This window comes from Spermophilus citellus (assembly GCF_964194105.1).
Source record: "Spermophilus citellus genome assembly, chromosome: 4".
In the NCBI taxonomy this organism is placed as follows: Eukaryota; Metazoa; Chordata; class Mammalia; order Rodentia; family Sciuridae; genus Spermophilus; species Spermophilus citellus.
This window is the reverse complement of record NC_138185.1, coordinates 103,649,405-103,667,968: the sequence shown is the minus strand read 5'-3', so window position 1 is coordinate 103,667,968 and position 18,564 is coordinate 103,649,405. Positions and strand designations below refer to the sequence as shown.

Genomic DNA, 18,564 nt, shown 5'->3' with positions numbered 1-18,564 from the left:
CCAGTAGTGCCCAGAGGTTGTCCTGTGATTACAGACAGAAGCAGTTTGGTCCTAGATCTGTCACTTGCTATTAGTCCTGCAGAGCAGGTCTCTGCATTGCCTTGATCTAGGTACCACTACACCTGATGTTTGTTCACCACTGGATGCCAGTGTTGATGAGGTCAGGCCTTGCAGCCTTTCTTCTTCTTGGGGCTCCTTTGCCCGGGGCAGCTTGGAGACCTGTGACCCACACCTTCCATCTAGTTTGCTTATTTATAACTAGGTTCATCATTTTGGGTTCTTCTGTCTCTTAGTTGACTATTTGAAAACATACTTATGTTGCAAATGAGATTCACTCTTAGTGGTCTACAGTTCTGTGGGTTTGGACCAGTGCTTGGAGTCATGTCTATACAACACTCCTGATGTGGGAGGGGTCCATCACCCTGAATTCTCTACTGGTGCCTCATCACCACTCCCACCTCTGGAAAGCCCAGATTTGTTTCCTGTACTTGTAATTTTGCCATTTTAAGACGTCACATAGATGAAGTCATACAGTATGTAGACTTTGGGGTCTGGCTTCTTTCACTCAGCAATGTGCATTTCATATTTTTTGCATGTTGTATGTATCGGTGGTTCCCTCCTTTTTACTGCTGGGTAGTATTCTCTTATATGGATTTTCAGTCTGTTTTTCCACTGGCCAGATGAAGCGCATTATAGGTTGTTTGGGATTTTTGGTGATTATGAATAAAACCTCTATAAACGTTCACATATGAGTGTTTTATGTGAATGTTTTATTCCTCTTGGGTGTATATGTAGGAGGGGATTGCAGGTCACTTGGTAAGGGCGTGTTTAACTTTATAACAAGCTGTCAAACTGTTCGCTAATGTATCTGCCCCATTTTAGATCCCTACTAGCAGTTTTTGAAAGTTCTAGTTACTCCATGCCCTTGTTAGTGCTTGGTATTGTCAGCTTTTTAAAATATTAATCACACTGGTAGGTGTGCTATCTAGTTTTTAATTTGTAGTTTTATCTAGTTTAATTTGTAATTTACTCTTTCAGATGCTGGCAGAATTTAAATGTCATTATTTGATGTGATTTGGCAAGGATACCACCCATATCTATATAAAATTTGATTTCTTGAGATAGAATTTTTAGGTGATCACAGTGAAAGAGAAGCAGGGTTGTTAATTCTTCCTAAAACTCTTTTTTTTAAAAATAATTTTTTAGTTGTAGATGGATACAATACCTTTATTTATTTATTTATTTTTATGTGGCGCTGAGGATCAAACACAGTGCCTTATATGTTCGAGGCAAACACTCTGCCACTGAGCCACAATCCCAGCCCCTTCCTAAAACTCTTTGAGGACTGTGTTATAGTGTATCATTCCCTAACATTAGAATTTTTTAAAAAAATTATTGGGTTAAAATCTTTGTTAGAACTATTTGCTTCACTAAAACAAAAGCTAGCAGTCTTGTAACTGAAATGTCTTTGCTCTCTTCTTACCTCATTCTTTCATATGGCAAGGTGCACAGTCTGTACTCAAGAGACAGACTTTTTTATTTTTATTTATTTATTTATTTATGTATGTATTACAATTCTTAATACACCTTTAAGAGACAGACTTTTTAAAAACTCTTCATCTTATTGGTAGCTGTAACACATTATTTCCCTTTCCTCTTTCTAGGCTCCTAATCATCAACTCATGACTTACTGGTTACAGGAGCTTCAGCAGAAAAGATGGGAATATTGCAACAGCCTTGACATGGTGAAATGGGACAGCAGCACTTCTCCAGTTCCTGGAGATTTCCCCAAGGGTCTTGTAGCCAGAGATAACACAGGTAAGGCATAAACAGAGGGACTTGTCAGTTCTTTGGGTATAGCTGTTTGTACAGTAAGTCAAGTTAGCAAAGAATACAGAGGAATATAAGTTAGCAAGATGAATACAGAGTGAAAATCACAATGCTGATCCCTTTGAATGGGCAGCATGTCATAGTTACTGAGTGCTTCCAGGTATGGAGTCAAATTCAAGGTAATGATAACTTGGAGCCAGGCAAGGCCAGTGCCAAGCATGTTGCCCATGATGGGGCAGAGGCCAACATGTGCATAGCTGAAGTTGCAGATGCCATAGAGTAAACCCTCAGTTCTGACATCAGGGCCAGCCTGTTCCCTACTATACATGAAATGAAGTACTCAGGCCCACATGTTCATACATGGGCAGATTCACTAGTGTTCACAGTTTGTATATACTGGGAAGGTATTCTCAGAGCATTCCATTTGCAGTTTTCTAGTATTTCTTAAGAAGAATTTAACTCTCAGACATTGATTTTATTTTATATTGAATTTATACTTTTTGTACACCTGGCAGATTCATAGCATTTTTATAACTCAAAATAATTCCTGACCATTTGTAATGTAGAGGTAATATACTTTTATATTTGAATATCATAAATTAAAAACCCCATGGTCTTCTCATGACTTTAGGCTGTATTGAGCCCTTTAGAGAGAATGGGACAGTTGTTTGCTGACCATCTCATCTTCCCACCTTCCCTGCTCCCAACAAAAACTGTACCAGTGGGACTGTTTCTATGGCCCCCTCTTATCTTGTAGGGAGAAGAGTAGGCCCAGAAAAAAACAGGATCCTGAACCTTCACATGAGGCCTATAAAAGCCAGGCTATCATACTAGCAGTTTTGTAGGACACAAAGGAGTGTACAGTAAAACTTAAGCCAGTCAGGCTTGGCTCTAACTTTATAAAGAAACGTGGTTCATACTTCATAAATCCAAAGATCCTTCTGAGTTGCAGAACATAGGTCTACATTCAAGTTCCCTGTGGTGTTAGTTCACGTGCAACTATTTGTTCCAGAAACAAATGCCTTCTCAGACTTTAACAGTTCTCCAAATTTGCAAGCCTTGATTTTGCTAGTCACAGTGTTTGTCAGCAGGCTGACTTTCTGGTCATTGAGAAGTTACTACACTGTGTACCTCTGGATGTGTTTTCCTGAGAAACACATTGTTTTCATGCATGTTTTAGCACTCTGACTACACCAGGAAATGAAGTGATGCCTTCATGTTCAAGTTTATGCCCCTCTCTGTTTAGTTCAGGAGTCTACTCACTAAAGGTTAAGTGTTTAAAAAGCTACTGTTTTCATGTTTCCATGGAAAGAAGCTCTATAATTCAGTTCCCAAGTGACTTGGGACACTTGGAGACCCTGTAGGGGAACTGGCAGCCCTTGTGATCATGGCTCATGCCTTTGGCACAGAAAGAACTCAATATGTCTCTGTTCATTTACTCTGGGGACATAAAATGCTTCTCTCTAGCAAAGACTCAGAGATGTTACACTGAAAGGAGGTAGCACCTAGTCCTAGTCTCTTTATAACACCTATTCTGCCTTCTTTCAAGCCCAAATGCTGAGGCTAGGGAGCCAGAGAAAACCTCTGAAGCCCATCTCTGAGTTCCCTTTGTTTGTTTTGGGAACTGTAGGAGTGGGAATTTAGAGTTTGTGCCATTTGACATTTATTTATTTATTCAGCAAAGTAGGCACCTGTGACAGGCCTGGTCTCCCCTCTCCTGATGTTTCTAGTCTAGCATGGTGGTCATGTAAAGAAAAGTGAGAGATTAGTGTGGGGAAGCGGAGAGCAGGGAACCCTGGGCCCATGCATGGGTTGAACATAACTTCAGGGTAACTGGGGGCTTCTCTGAGGATGTGAAGACCAGGATTAAACCAGATAAATAGAGGAAGGGAGACATGGCAAGAAAGCTGGAACATAGGGCCTCCATGGAATTGCAGGTGAGTGTGGCTGCAGGGATCAGTGAGCCAAGCCTGGGGCACACCCAACCCCCCCCCCCCCCCAGACCTGGGAGAGCCTTGATAGCTGTCTTTGGAATTTTGGACTTTGTCTGATAAAGTACAATAGAGTGCCTTTGAAGGTGTATGTGTAGAAATGATGGTAACTTTAGACTCCTACCAATTTTCAGATAGCTTCTAAGAACAAATAATAAAACTTTAAGCCACTGGGCCATTTTCAAGACTTTAGTTATTGAGGAAGTGAAAAAAACCAAATGAAGGAAGTTAAGAAGAAAAGGCTGTATTTTAGCTTCTTCATCATCAGAGAGAAGAACTGGATAAGAAATAGTTTATTATGTGGCAGTGCCCTGTAATGCCCTGACACTTTGCTCATAGTGATCTCTTCAACATAGCTTAACTATGTTAACTAGCTAGAACTTATGAATGATCTTTGTAACTCTGGTTTGCATGAAAAAACAATTTTCCTGCTCTTATCTCCTAGTCAGCCTGTTGTTCAGAACACTTTTATTTGTAGTCTATTGGGTGTTACCCATCAGGACTCTTCTAGCACCTAAGGGGGAAGATAGGGAGAATTTGCACTTTCCATGGATAGCCAGTTGACTATCTTGGAAGGCGATCTGATCTAGTGGAAGAAGCCCTGTGGGCCTGGCTTGAGGATGTGGTTCTGATAATAACTGGTAGCCATATTCTGAGTAAGTCACTTTCCTTCCAGTACCAGAATGCAAACCTTGCCTGTGGGATGGAGTTTGTCCATCCTTCTTCATAGTTTTTCCTTGAGGACTAACTAAGGAACCAATTACTAAGTAAAGATTTATACACACACACACACACACACACACACACACACACACTCACACACTCATTCATATGTGTGGTGGTATAATTTCGAATGGATAAATGGGAAAATTGTTAAATATCATTCAGCTGCATTATCAGAACTTGACTCACAAGGACTTAGAGATAGGGATTTATTTGTCTCAATATGATAGACTGTCCATGGCTGGAATAGTAACTCACCAGTACCATTGAGAAGACCAGGCTATTTCTAACTCTGTGTTCTTCATCTTTAAAGTATACTAGCTCTCCTACTCAGGCTTCCTACTCCTGGTGGTGGCATCTATATCAAAAAGGATGAGGGCTGGGGTTGTGGCTCAAGCGGTAGCGTGCTCGCCTGGCATGCGTGCGGCCCGGGTTCGATCCTCAGCACCACATACCAACAAAGATGTTGTGTCCACCGAGAACTAAAAAATAAATATTAAAAATTCTCTCTCTCTCTCTCTCTCTTTCCTCTCTCATGCTCTCTTTAAAAAAAAAAAAAGATTTTCTAAAATTTGAGTTTAAAAAAAAAAAAAAAAGGATGATAGTTTTACCAGAAAATTTAAGCTTATGCCTCATTAGCTAGAACTGTGTCACATGGCTGGAAGGGAGTCTGAGGAGCCCAGTGTTTTAGTGCCTGACCACCCTCAAAATCAAGGTCTAAGTAAGAGCTGGAATGAGTATTTGATAGTGAGCTGACACTGTCACATAATGGCCTACCTTATTGGTTTTTTTAGAATTTATGTTTTCAGAGTAAGGGACTATTACCTGTGTGGTTGAATTTTCAGCTTTATGTCAATCAAGTATGAGAAAGTGAGATGACTTTGTAGTTGCTTCATCTTTTTTATCTTCCTTCCCTTCTGCAGCCTGACCTCTCAAAGTGTTTCACACCTCAAACACCATTCACCATTGTCTTCCATGTTTGGATGGATAGTTTCAAACTAATCCTTGAAAGGAACAGTGGTCTATCCGCTTTCATAACTGTTGAGAATGGGGTAGCCAGAATCCAAATAGCTCATTATAAAATGTGTCTAGCTGGATGGTGGCGCATGCCAGTGGCTCAAGAGGCTGAGGCAGGAGGATCACAGGTTTGAAGTCAGACTTCAGTCAGCAAGGCTGTAAGCAACTTAGTGAGACCCTGTCTCAAAACAAAAAATAAAAAAGGGCTGGGGATGTGGCTCTGAGGTTAAGCACCCTTGGATTCAATCCCCAGTACCAAAACCAAAACAAAAAACATATGTCTATCCCATTGTGTTTACCTCATTTCCTACATGAACCAATAAACCAGCAAGTTGGGGATAATAAGACCTGGTTCTTCTCACAATTTTCTGAGATTAGGGGCATGAAAGCAACTAAAACTGCAACAGGCTGAATACCTGAGTACCTGAGTGAATACAGACAATATTTCTTGCACAAAATTATGTTGTAAAGATAGTTTGAGGGTTGACCACACATTTCCTGCCCTGCAGCAGCCCCATCGTGTAGTTTAACTGTCACACTTAGCAACTGTGTGGGAGCAGAAGAATGGTGGGGAGGAGCTGCCCCTTCACTCCTCAGCAGCTTGCGCAGTTCAGGGCCTCAGGCAGTGAGAAGGAAACCTCTGGCTAAGTGCAGAGCTGGCATTGGTGAGGCAGCAGCTATTGCATGGCATCCTTAGGTGAGCATGGAGGCTGCTGCTTTGTCATCTTGTTTGAAAAATGCCATTCGATTTTTTAAAGTGTAAGTCACAGTAATCACTAGTATTGTCTCCAAGAGGTCTTTTCTCCAGGATTTAATGGAGAAAGCTCAAGGCACCTTGAGCTCTTGGCATCCCCACTGTGAAACAAAGAGCTCTCTGACCATGTTCCTTCTGGTTTGAAGTTTCTGTGGAAATCAGGCCATCAAAGAGTATGAGTGTGCGGGAGGAAGGCTGGAGGGAGATTTTCCCTTAACGGCCTTCTCGAGGCAGCATGGGCTAAAGTCCAGCTCTTTCTGGGAGGAGCACCTGGAAGCCCAGTGGAGAGGTTCTGAGAGGATACCGTCCAGAACAGGCTTAGGGTTGGTCCAGTAGAAAGATCCTAAGCCTGTGTCTGGGTGGGAGTTGGTACAGGTGAAGGTAGGGGTGGATTGTCTGTGGGAAGGTCCGGGGGCGGAAATGGAAGGCAAGAGAGCAGGGAGGTGTGGGAGAGAGGGGAGGGAAGCAGTGGAGTCACGTGCTCTTTCTGCCAACTCAGGGAGTCTGTCGAGTGGAGGTGGCTCAGAGGGAAGTCAGAAGGGACGGTGCATATAACCTGTCGAGAACTGAAGGACCTCTGCTACCTCCCTCCTAATTTCCTCAACTCACAGGAGGCCTTTCCTGCTATACTTTGTTAGAGAGTTGAAGTTTCTAATTTGTTCATTCAACCATTTTGCTGATTTTTGTTTTGAATCTGTCCTCTGAACTAGGTGCTAGGTATGCAGCTGTTGGTGGATCAGTCAGGGCTCAGGTTTTCATGGTTTGTGTCCTTGGTGGGGCTGGGGGACAGACAGGAACATTAACTAGACACATGGGCGGGCCTGTCCTGGGAGGTCTCAGAACCTAGGGGCTTGCTGCCTCTCTTTGGTGCTTGGATGCACACCACATCCTCACTTGGAAGATATCTCTTCTGCTCCTGACTTCTCCTTCACAAGCTGGTTTAAAAGTCACTTTGACTTAAAAAAAAAAAAACTTTCAGATTAAGTCTGTCCTGTCCTCCCCACCTGTCGTGATGACTGAGGCAGGTGGGGATGATGGATTGCCCTTTCCCAGGGCTCTTCCTCCTTTCCTGGGTGTTGCTGCAGACCTGCGGTTCTGCTGTCTGCAGAGGCTGCTAACAGAATGCCTGGCCTGACTGCTGCAGCAGGGTAGGAGCAGGAGGGGAGAGAGGCCTCACAGAGACAGGCCAGGTACAAACAGGAGACTGTCAGTCACAGCAGAAGCTGAGGCCTTCCTGGGTCACTGAACTTAGACACTGCACTGGAATCAGGACATAGGAGGTGTAGGCACTGTAGTCTAACACACCCTTGGAGTGGTCTCTTTGGTATCTAAAAATGTTAGAACAGAGGAGGCCTAAACACTGAACACCTTCAAGCACAGACTCTCCCCACTCAGCTGCAAGACAAAGGACACATTCTTGAACACCAGTCCATCCGCTTCAGAGTCTTCCAAGGAAATGTTGCCATGACCTGGTTTGTTTTCCCTTAATGGCCTTCTCAAGGCAGTTCCCTGAATGCTAATGTTAGTACACGCATTGAGGAGAAGCCAGCAGCTCTGCTTTCAGTCAAGTGAATCTCACTTGGTCTTTAAAAAACCAAAAATTAGACAAAAATAACAATAACAGCAAAAAATATATTAAGCTAGGAAATAGCCTATTTTTTGAGTAATGAGTTTAAGAAATCGTTTCTGCAGCCTGTGCTTCCCTGGTCCAGTCCCTTTCTGCACCCATCCCCCAGCCCCTGGCTTCCTCAGGAAGTTCTTCCAGGATGGGCTGAGTATTGCTGCAAGGTCTGGGGTTTTCTTGGTAATAGATGCTTTGCCACACCAGAGCATTTGACAGTCCGTGCTGCAGAGGGGTTGTATGTCGCCTTGCTGCCAGCCCACACAGGAAGAGAGCTACACTTGGCTGGTTACAGAAATGAGTACAGTTGGTTGTGTTTATTTCCTGGGGTGGTTTAGTATTGTAATGCTCTGCCCATGTTGGGTCTGGGAAAGACCAACCTTTGGGACTGTATTTTACCTTTCTCTGAAATGAAGGGGTAGAGCTTCCTCCATTGCCCATGATTGACATACTCACTTACAAATGGTGCGTGCCCTGCTCTAGGAGCACAATCTGTTCTCTTTGGCCTGCTATGTTTGTTACTGTAGAGGTAGGTAATGCCTCTAGCCCTGACTCTGGGCAGTAGTGTCCTGACAAAGTAGCTAGAGACTGGGCAGGATTAGTGGTGTCTGGACTTTTTTCCTTTTGCTTATTGGAACCTCTTTTCCAAATGAAATATTAAGGGGAACCCTAGCACATAAAAGAGTGAGGAGAGGAGCCACTGTGGTTGGAGCTGAGAGTCGGACCCCTCCTTGTTCTCTCTTAGTCTCCTGGAAACCCAAGGCTCAGAGCAAGGGTCTGGTTACCAGGGATTCGATGTGTTGTGTGTTGACCTGGAGTGTGATTTTTTTTTTTTTTTTTTTTTGGTCACCTTTTAGGTGTGATTTCTTTAGGGCAAGAGCTCTGTCTCATTGATTGTTGAACCCAGTGCTCAATTAATACATGATAGTGGTTTGAACTAAGATCTGTAACTCTGTGTTAGTTTGTAACTTCTTGCCTCTTGACTCAAGCCCATGATTCTTATGCCCCCAATACATCCTCTTGCCTTCTCCAGGTCAGAACTGTGCCATAAACTGTGTGTCGGCTCCCCTGGCCAGAGCAAAATCCCCATGAGATGTTCTTACTCATGTCACACCCAAGCACTTTCTCAGTGTGTTCCTGGCTCCCTGCCCATGCTGACATTGGCCAAGGTTAAGTTGGTATTCTGCCTACAAAGTGCAAACCCAATGTTCCCATTTACATTGATCCCCAAGAGCCAGTGCCCCCCAGGACTTCCTGTGCCCTGCTTTCTGGACCAGTGCTCTGTGACCCTTATGGAGGTCTGTCCTAAATGACTCTGGTTGGATGCCAGTCTGATCAGAAACTAATCTTCTTGGATATCGGTGGTCAGCAGTTCCATTCTGATTTTGCTTTTGCAGGAAGAGTGATGGTTGATATTGCTAATGTAGGGATGCTTTGTTTAGACCAAATAGATTATTGTGAAGTAATATTAAATTCTGTTACAAACATGCCCTGTTCTCAGTGAGGTTATATCATTTGGAAGAATACAAAATATTTGCAGTCAGAAATGTTTTTGGCAAAACTTTGTTTTAAAAGTAATATTTTATAATGGGAAATTTTAAACAAGAGAATAACATTGGGGCTGGGGATGTGGCTCAAGCGGTGGCGCGCTCGCCTGGTGTGCGTGCGGCCCGGGTTCGATCCTCAGCACCACATACCAACGGGGATGTTGTGTCCGCCGAAAACTAAAAAATAAATATTAAAATTCTCTCTATCTCTCAAAAAAATATATATATATATAAATAAATTGAAGAAAATGGCTATATAATTTGTTTCTCTTTCCACCTCCTGCAATAACAGTTGCTTAGATTTTCATCACATTGTAAGGAAATGAAGGATGGTCTTACTTTAAGTGGCAGAGGACTACAGGTACATGCCACTGTGCCTGGCTTTTTTTCCTTTTTCCCACATGAAAGGTAGAATACTGGGGCTGGGGATGTGGCTCAAGCGGTAGCGCGCTCGCCTGGCGTGTGTGCGGCCCGGGTTCGATCCTCAGCACCACATACCAACAAAGATGTTGTGTCCGCTAAGAACTAAAAAATAAATATTAAAAAAAAATTCTCTGGTGCTTTAGCATTAGTGCATTTGCTTGTGAATTTACTGAACTACTATCCTGTGATGTTCAAATTTACTTTTCCAGTGTCACTATTTGCAAATATTAACAAGTATGTTAATAAATGTATTCCTCCCACTTTCTTAAAGGAAAGGAAGTAGAGTATAATCGGATCTGTGCTTTGCTTTTTTTCACATAGCAGTTTTTCCTGGGAATTGTTCCTTATCAGTATAGATGAGTGGACCTTGGACACAGTTTTATGCTTGAATTATCTACAAACTGGAGGAAAATCCTAGTCTTTCCTCCCTCTGGACCAACTCTATTAATATTTGGTGACTTAGCTGGGCATGATGGCGCATGCTTGCAGCCCTAACTGCTTGAGAGAAACTGAGGCAGGAGGATCACAAGTTCGGCAACTTATCAAGGCCCTAAGCAATTTAGCAGGACCCTGTCTAAAAATTAAAAAATAAAATAAAAAGGACTGGGGATGATTTGAAGCATATTACAACCTTTTTTTTTTTTTCTTGAACATGGGTTGGCTTTGGATAAAATGGTTTCAGAACACCAAATGTATCCACAAATTATGTTCCTATATGGTATACATTAAAAATATGGCATTGTACATATAGTTGAGATTTATATATTGTACATCAAGTTAGTGTTTTGTGTAGGATGTCAGGTTTCTTTAAGTAACCGACATTTATTTGCCTTCTTTTCAGATTTAATTTACCCAAACCCAAATGCTTCTGCAGAAAAAGCCAGAAATGTCCTAGCTGTGGAAACGATGCCTGGAGAGCTGGTGGGAGAACAAGCTGCAAGTCAGCCAGCCCCGGGGCATCCAAATTCCATCAATTTTTACTCTTTGAAACAGTGGGGTAATGAGCTCAAGTGAGTCCTTGGAAGTAGCGTATGAAATTGAAAATGTATTATTTTTGATAATTTGTTATAGCATATGTTATATGTTTGGATATGAAATTATAAAACCACCTTACATTGATGAAAGTTCTTTGTCTTTTTCAATGTACTTTCCCATAGGTCATTTTTTTAAACTTGCAAATAGCCTGCCTATTCTTATCTGATACTCTGCCAAGCATTGTCACACTTATGTTTTATTTTAATTGCTTGACTCTTTGAGGTAGGTCATATGCTTGATATTTCACAGACTCTGAAACTTGCTAAAGAAGTGTGTGTCTAAGGTCACAAGGCTCCCAGACTGCTGAGCTAGAGCTCCTTGCCCCAGGGCCTTGCCCCTTTCCCAAACACCAGGGCTGGCCCAGGGCCTGTGCTCTGCATTTCTGTTCTCTCCTTGTGCATGGCGTGAGAATGGAGGTGATTTTTTTTTTCAATTTGTTTGTCTTTAAAGAAAGCTTTATTGAGTTATAATTTATGTACCATATAATTCACACATACAAAATATACAGTGTAGTGGTTTTTAGTGTATCTACAGAGTTGTGTGACCATTACCACATCAGTTTTAGAACATTTTCATCCATATTCATTAGTAATCCCTTCTTATTTCTCTAGCCCCCTCCTCTTTCTCACCTTCACCTCTAAACAACCACTAATCTTTCTGTCTCTATGTGTTTGTTTATTCTGGACATTACTTTTAATTGGTGTCATATTCTTTGAAACCTTTTGTGTCTGGCTTTTTTCATTTGATATAATGTTTTCGAGGTTTGTCCATGTTGTAGCTTGTATCAATACTTTATTTCCTTTTATGGCCAGATTATATTCCCTTCTTTGGTTATACCATATCTTGTTTATCTGTTCATCAGTTCGTCATTTGAGTTGTTTCTACTTGAATCCAGGGGCCTTCTACCACTGAGCTATATCTTCAGCCCTAGGCAACGTCTATTCAGATCCTTGGCCTATTTTGGGGGGTAGGTGGTACCAGGGATTGAATTCAGGGGCTCTAGACTACTGAGTCACATCCCCAGACCGATTTTGTATTTTATTTAGAGACAGGGATTCACTGAGTTGCTTAGCACCTAGCTTTTGCTGAGGCTGGCTTTGAACTCAATCCTCCTGCCTCAGCCTCTTTTCCTGAGGCTGGCTTTAAACTCTTAATCCTCCTACCTCAGCCTCTCGAGCAGCTAGGATTGTGCCCAGCTTGGCCTATTTTTAATTGCCTAATTTTTTATTATTGAATTATGTGTGTTCTTTGAAGGAAATTGTATTTACTGCTTTTTTGAATAATCCATTCAGTAGCCACAGAACCTTAGGATCCTGGTTTAGGTTATAAAATGAGGATTAATAGAAAGTTGTAGTGACGATGCTTTGTGGGAGACCTGGAAACTTCTAGTTCTGCTGCAGGGCCCAAGGCAGTGGTCAGTATAAAGTTGACTAGCTGCACTCCAGAGCCCTCGCTGGGTGTTCAACATGGTGGTAGGGCGGCCTTGGAAGCTAACATCCAAGGGCACACTGCTTCAGAAAGTGGCTTCTTTTCTCTTAATTACTTTCTTTTGTATCTTTGTGGTTGAATTCGGTGTGAAAAAGAAGTTAATATTCTGTGTGATTTTAGTTCTTCAGAGAGGTTTGTATTAGAACTGAGTAGAAAGTGGCAGGGGTCCCCAGACCTCAGAAGACCGGCATTTGAAAGGGAGACCTCTGCAGTGGCCTTGATTTCTCCTACCTGCTTGGGTAACAGTCCTGCCTTTCTGTTCCTACTCTGTGGGCTTCCATACACATTCTGCCATTCTATCCTCCTTGGACCAGCTCTGATCTCATGTCACCCTGCTTCAGAAGAGTCACTGGTAGCTTTCAACCTGCAGGGTGAGCCCCAAGGCTCCTTAGTCTAACACTTGAGTTTCTCAACAGGATAACAGTGGTCTGTTCCTTGGGCAGCTATTTCTCCAAATTCTTACTCCCTGAGAATTTGTGCTGCCTTCCTCTTCACCCCTGAATTTGGCTTCCCATATGCCCATCTGCCTGGTGTGTATTTCTCATCTTGATGGAGTCCCACTTGTCTCCATATACCCAGGGGAAGTGGGGGAAGGTGAGGTGGGGCTTTTTCTCCAGGGCACCTGCACTAAAGCAGCAATGTCTTCCTGTTTCATGCTTCTGGTAAAGAATGGATTCTATGCTTCAAAAAATGTCAGAAAACCGTGAAGAGCCCCTCCCTTCATTTTTCTGGTTGAAAAGCAGAGTTTTAGAGAGTTAAAATGACTTGTTCAAGGTCACACTGTAAGTGTGTGGTAGAATTAAAAAGCATAACCAGGTCCCTTCATTGGGGACCCAGTGCTCCTTCCACCTTTCACTGTAAGACTGCATTTAGAGATCTGTTGCTCTGCCAGCTTGTCATGCCTGAGCAGCCTTGTCTGACCTCAGAGTTAGATAGTGGAATGAGATGGAGACAGACCTGCAATACTGTATGCTTTCTGTATCCTCAGCTGACGGTTGTTATTGAATGACTCTACCTAGGAAAAGTCACACGTGTCACTTTCACAGGGGACAACTGACAAAGCATCTTCAGAATTAAACATCACTCATATTATCATCTGTCCATATGCAGTGTGGCATAGCGAAGAGCCAGACACCTTGAGTTTAGTTCCCAGCTGGGCCACCTAGGAGCTGGATGTCTTGGCAAGTTACTTAACACTCTGTGCCTCCATTTCTCATTTGTGAGATGGGTATAACAGTCATGTACTTTATGAGATAGATTTGATGATACTGAGTTAGCACATGTAAACTGCTTAAAACAATGCCTAGCATGTAGTGGGTGATCAATAGAGTGGCTACTGGGGAGACCCAGCTCATAGAGCTTTGTGGGACCACTGTATTATAAGTGATGCTCATCAATTGCCATAGAGATCTTAGGTGTTTATGGGTAATTTTCCCCCCTTTTGTCTTTTTACTTGTTTAAATGTTTTGGGACTTGGGGCAGTGGTAGAGCACTTGCCTAGCATTCACAAGGCCCCAGATTCATAGCACCACAAAATTTTTTTTTAAATAATAATAAGTTTTGCTAATTAAAATGTCTTCAGTGCATAAAGAGACTACCCCCAACCCCCACCCCGTGGTGCTGGAGATTGAACCCAGGGCCTCATGCATGCTAGACAAGTGCTCTGCCACTGAGCTAATAAAACAAAATCATTTTATTATTTCTAAAGTTATTAAAGTTGTTATAATAATAAAATGATTGTATCCCTGTGTTATAAACAAATGGCTCAAAAGTTACATTTATTTTTATGGATTCATAATGGCACTATAATAGAGCTTAGTCGGGGCTTACAGGATAATTGAATGTTTGTCTGTGCTTTCAATTTGTTTATCAGTAGAGTTGAAGCTATTATGAAACTTTCCTGATGAACCAACATTTTAAATTCCCTCTGTAGTGCCAGGGTCCACAACTGCACAAGACTAATGGCCCCAGACTGTGCTCCCCAGTTAAGCTGCAGACTAGCCCAAAGTCAACTGGGTTTGTTCCTAACTAGTTAATGCCTATTGTATCTGTTATTGTAATTATGTCATTTAATTAATTAGTAAACTCACAAAGTTTGAAAAGGAATTGTTTTGATGAAAAATAAGTTGTATGCTGGGTATGGTGGTGCATGCTTGTAATCCTAGTGACTCAGGAGGCTGAGGCTGGAGAATCCCAAGTTCAAGGCCAGCCTGAGCAATTTAGCAAAACCCTTAGCAACTTAGTTGATCTCCTGTCTTAAAATAAAAATGTAAAAGGACTAGGGATGTAGCTTAGTGGTAGAGTACCCTTGGGTTCAAGCCCCACTAGTGAAAAAAAAAAAAAAAGTCATATGCTTAGGGAAAATTTGATAAAGATGAGTCATTAAAAAAATTGCTGTTGGGTTGGGGTTGTGGTTCATCGATAGAGCGCTCACCTAGCACGTGCAAGGCCCTGGGTTCAATCCTCAGCATCACATAAAAATAAATAAACAAAATAGAGGTATGTAAAAAAAATTGCTGTTAGGATGTGAGTGACATAGTTGTGAAAAAAACCAGAAAAAAATGTTAAAAGCCTACAAGAGTCTATGCTTAGATTGTTTTACAATCATAAGCCTTTGTTCCACTTTAAAAAAAAATTTTTTAGTTGTAGATGGACACAATACCTTTATTTTAGTTATTTATTTTTATGTGGTGCTGAGGATCAAACCCAGGGCCTCACACATGCCATGTGAGAGCACTCTACCACCGAGCCACAACCCCAGCCCATATTCCACTTTTTAAAAAAACATAAAACAGGAGCCTGATGTAGTGGTGCACACCTGTAAATCTCAGCTTGTTAGGAGGCAGGAGGAGCTTAAGTATGAGGCCAGCCTGGGCAACTTAGCAAGACCCTATCTCTAAAAAATAAAAAAGGGCTGGGAATATGGCCCATTGGTTAAGTGCCCCGGTTCAATTCCTGGTACCAAAATAAAATAAAATAAAAAATGGAAAGGGCTGGGGATGTAGCTCAGTGGTAGAGTACCCCTGGATTCAGTCTTCAGTACTACTAAATAAATAGGTAGGTAAATAGGTTAGTCAGTTGGTCAGTCAGTCGTTTGGTTGGTTGGTCATTCAAAGCAAAGGGAAACAGAATTGGAAAGGTCAGGCAGTGTTTCATGGTGTGATTTATCCAAGCAAGTAAAGGGGACTGCTGTCAGTAGCTCCAGACTCAACGAAGAGTCCCAGCTGGACCACATCAGTATACTGGTAGATGAGTATGTGTTTACATGGTCCTTTAGGTACATGTATTTTTTTTTTATACATTTACTTTATTTCCTTTAATAACCTTTTCATTTGACCTACTAACTGTCCAGATCATATCAGATAAAATAACTAGATCTCTTGTGGAATTCTGGCTGGTGCATGTTCTGAGTGTACATTCTCAGGGGTGGAGCATGTGAGCAGGAGTGAGAAAGTGTGCTGGGAGTCCTGTGGCAGTTGAGCGTGTTGGGGGTGTGTAGGAGGTGTGTTTAGGCTGCCTCAGCATCACAGCAGCAAGCAGTGCTCTGTGACTGTGTGGGCCTGGGCTACACATCTGTCTCTGGGTGCCAGGCTGTTCCTGATGCATGACTGGTGACTCTCAGGGTCTAGCTCTACCTCTGTTTGGGAGAGGGGGCAATCGTAGCTAGTGCTATTGAATTAGATTTTGGAATCCCAGTTCTGCTGTTAGCTATGTGATGTTGAGTTAGTTATTTAACTTCTAAGCTTTATTTTTTCCATTGATAAACAGTGTTTATAAGAAGGAACTGCTTCACATGGTGTCTGGCTCATTGTAAGTGCCATGGTGGCTACAGGATTCAGTCCTCCAGGCATTGCTGCCCCTGCCATTTCTCCAACTCCTCACAGCCAGTAAGTGGAGTGGGTCTTCCCTTCCTTGTGTGTCAGTGGAGAAGGGGCCTTTTCCAGGGTGGGTGTGAAGCACAGTTGGCTGAGAAGATGTGCTCACCCTCCAGGCCTGCCTCAGAGGGGTTTTCTGCTGGCCCTGCAGTATTCTGTAGTCTGGTCCTTTGTTTCTGCTTCTTTCTTGGCCCCTCAGGCATAGAATAAATAATTGTGTGCATGACTGCTGTTCCCAGGAATCAGAGATTTTCTGTCGAGGACCATGCCTGGTGATTTATCTCTTTATCCCTAGTGCACAGCAGCCCCAAACAGGTACCCAGATGTATGGTGAATTTGAGGAAGTTGTTCATGTCCGTAATGGTAAAGCTGTATTTATCTGTATTTTCCTTGTTGTAAGGCACAGCTCTATTCTTGCTAAGAAGGAAGGGGAATGTAGTCACCATGCAGCTGCCTCACACACACACATTTTCAAAGCCAGGCCTTTTAGTGAGGGAAGCATAAAGGAAGGTGACTAGCTTCTGGGCCTGCGGCATTTCAATGACTGCAGGAAGTTGGCTGGGCTGTGCATGTGTTGCTGGCATCAGCGCCCAGTCTTCCTGACAGCTCCCTGGGGAGCATGAGGTTATGCTTAGCAGTCTTCTTGATCTCGATTCCATCCACAGACTTCCAGGGACGTGCTCATCAAGGGCCACTGTTGCATGTCACTGATCCATGGATACACTGCAGTCATCAGGAAGTGATGACTTTCACTTATAGACTCAGAGACCTTAACATGGCTGGGATGTGTAGTCATCTGATTCAGCAAGGAACCCAGGCTCAGAGAACCTCCGTGCCTTGTCTGGGCCACTGAAGGAGCAATTGGCCCAGGCCATCTGTTACTTTGATTTGGGGTCTGGTTAGGGGTCTATGAGCATTTTCTGCAGTCCTGGGTCTACCTATTGCAGGAGCTCTATTCTTAGTGGCCTGAATCAATTCATTCCATTATCTCAACCTTCCAGAAGCTTCTCATTGCTTTAGGGTAGAGGCTGTGCTTCTGAACATGCTGCTGGCGGTGATGTTCAGGGTCCAGTGGTGCCTCTTGGTTCCTCCAGCTCACCCTTCAGGGGAACCTTGCCTCTTCATCCCCTTCTCCTTCATGGCCCTTGCCACCATTTAAAATTACTGTATTTCTTTGCCTACTTATCTGGAGTCTGCCTCCCTTGCAAGGCTGGCAGCTCCACTGGGGCAGGGGCCCTGTCTGTCTTGTCCCCTGGGGTTTCTCCAGCACTTCACATAGTGTCTGGCACATGATGGGTTTCCAGAACACACCCGAGCAAGGGTGATGAAGGAAGGGCTCAGAACCCTTACTGGGCAGAACTGCTCTGCTCTTCCTGCTGCTTGAGGCTTGTCTGTCCCTTACCCTGTGCACTTGTGGGGTGCACTCTCCACTCCCACCTGTCTTGTGCCTTGCCCTTCCTTGTTAGTGCTTCAGGGCCTCTCATCAAGGTCCTTACCATTTGGCCTCCTGGGAATGGTGTTTACTTCTAACAGCATTGTTCACATTTTTTACAGGAAACCCATAGCAAATATAAAATGTATACTACTGGTGTGTGCGTAGAACTGAAAATTGTCTCTGCTACATTTAGTAGAATTAAGTGCCATTTTCTCTGTCAGTCTCTTAAAATATGCTCTTCAGCTGGGTATGGTGGCACATGCCCGTAATCCCAGCGACTAGGAGGTTGAGGCAGGAGAATCATAAGTTCGAGGCCATCCTCAGCAATATAGTGAGGTCTTAAGCAATTTAGTGAGACCCTGTCTCAAAATTTGAAAAAGGACTGGGAATATAGCTCAGTGCTAAAGTGCCTCTGGGTTAAATTCCCAGTAAAAACAAACAAAACAAAATAAAATCTTATGACCCTTGAATTTGATTTCATGGCTCCTTCCTTTAATATCATAGCCCCATAGTGAGTCATCATACACAGTTTGAGAGACACTGCTCTGGAGGACTGCCCTGAGAGTGTAGCCTGATGTTCCCGCCCAGCCACCTTTCCCAGTCCTCTTCCCCTCCACTGTGGGGCTGCTGGGAGGCTGCTGGGAGAGGTAGTCCCTCCATGCCTGTGAGGTGTGTGTGTCCTTCTTGGAGAGAAGCAGGCAGGCATGCAAGTCCTCTTTATTTGCAGGGTGCAAATAAAGACTAACCCTGGTAGCTTTTTCTGCCCTGGGAGTCTTGAGGAGGAAGTGGCTCATTCATTAAGGATGTGGGTTGGGGAAGGCTGGT

General features: G+C 43.1%; 1 protein-coding gene across 5 annotated transcripts in view; it reads left to right on the top strand.

The window, feature by feature from the left end:
• TBC1D2B (TBC1 domain family member 2B) overlaps positions 1-18,564 on the top strand; it is a 76,663-nt gene that overhangs the window by 16,904 nt on the left and 41,195 nt on the right. For all 5 annotated transcript variants that reach the window (XM_081293523.1, XM_081293525.1, XM_081293526.1 and 2 more), the window contains 2 exons: positions 1,665-1,818; positions 10,748-10,916. In XM_081293523.1, coding sequence (XP_081149649.1) covers positions 1,665-1,818; positions 10,748-10,916 — 323 coding nt within the window. The remainder of the gene's footprint in view (positions 1-1,664; positions 1,819-10,747; positions 10,917-18,564) is intronic.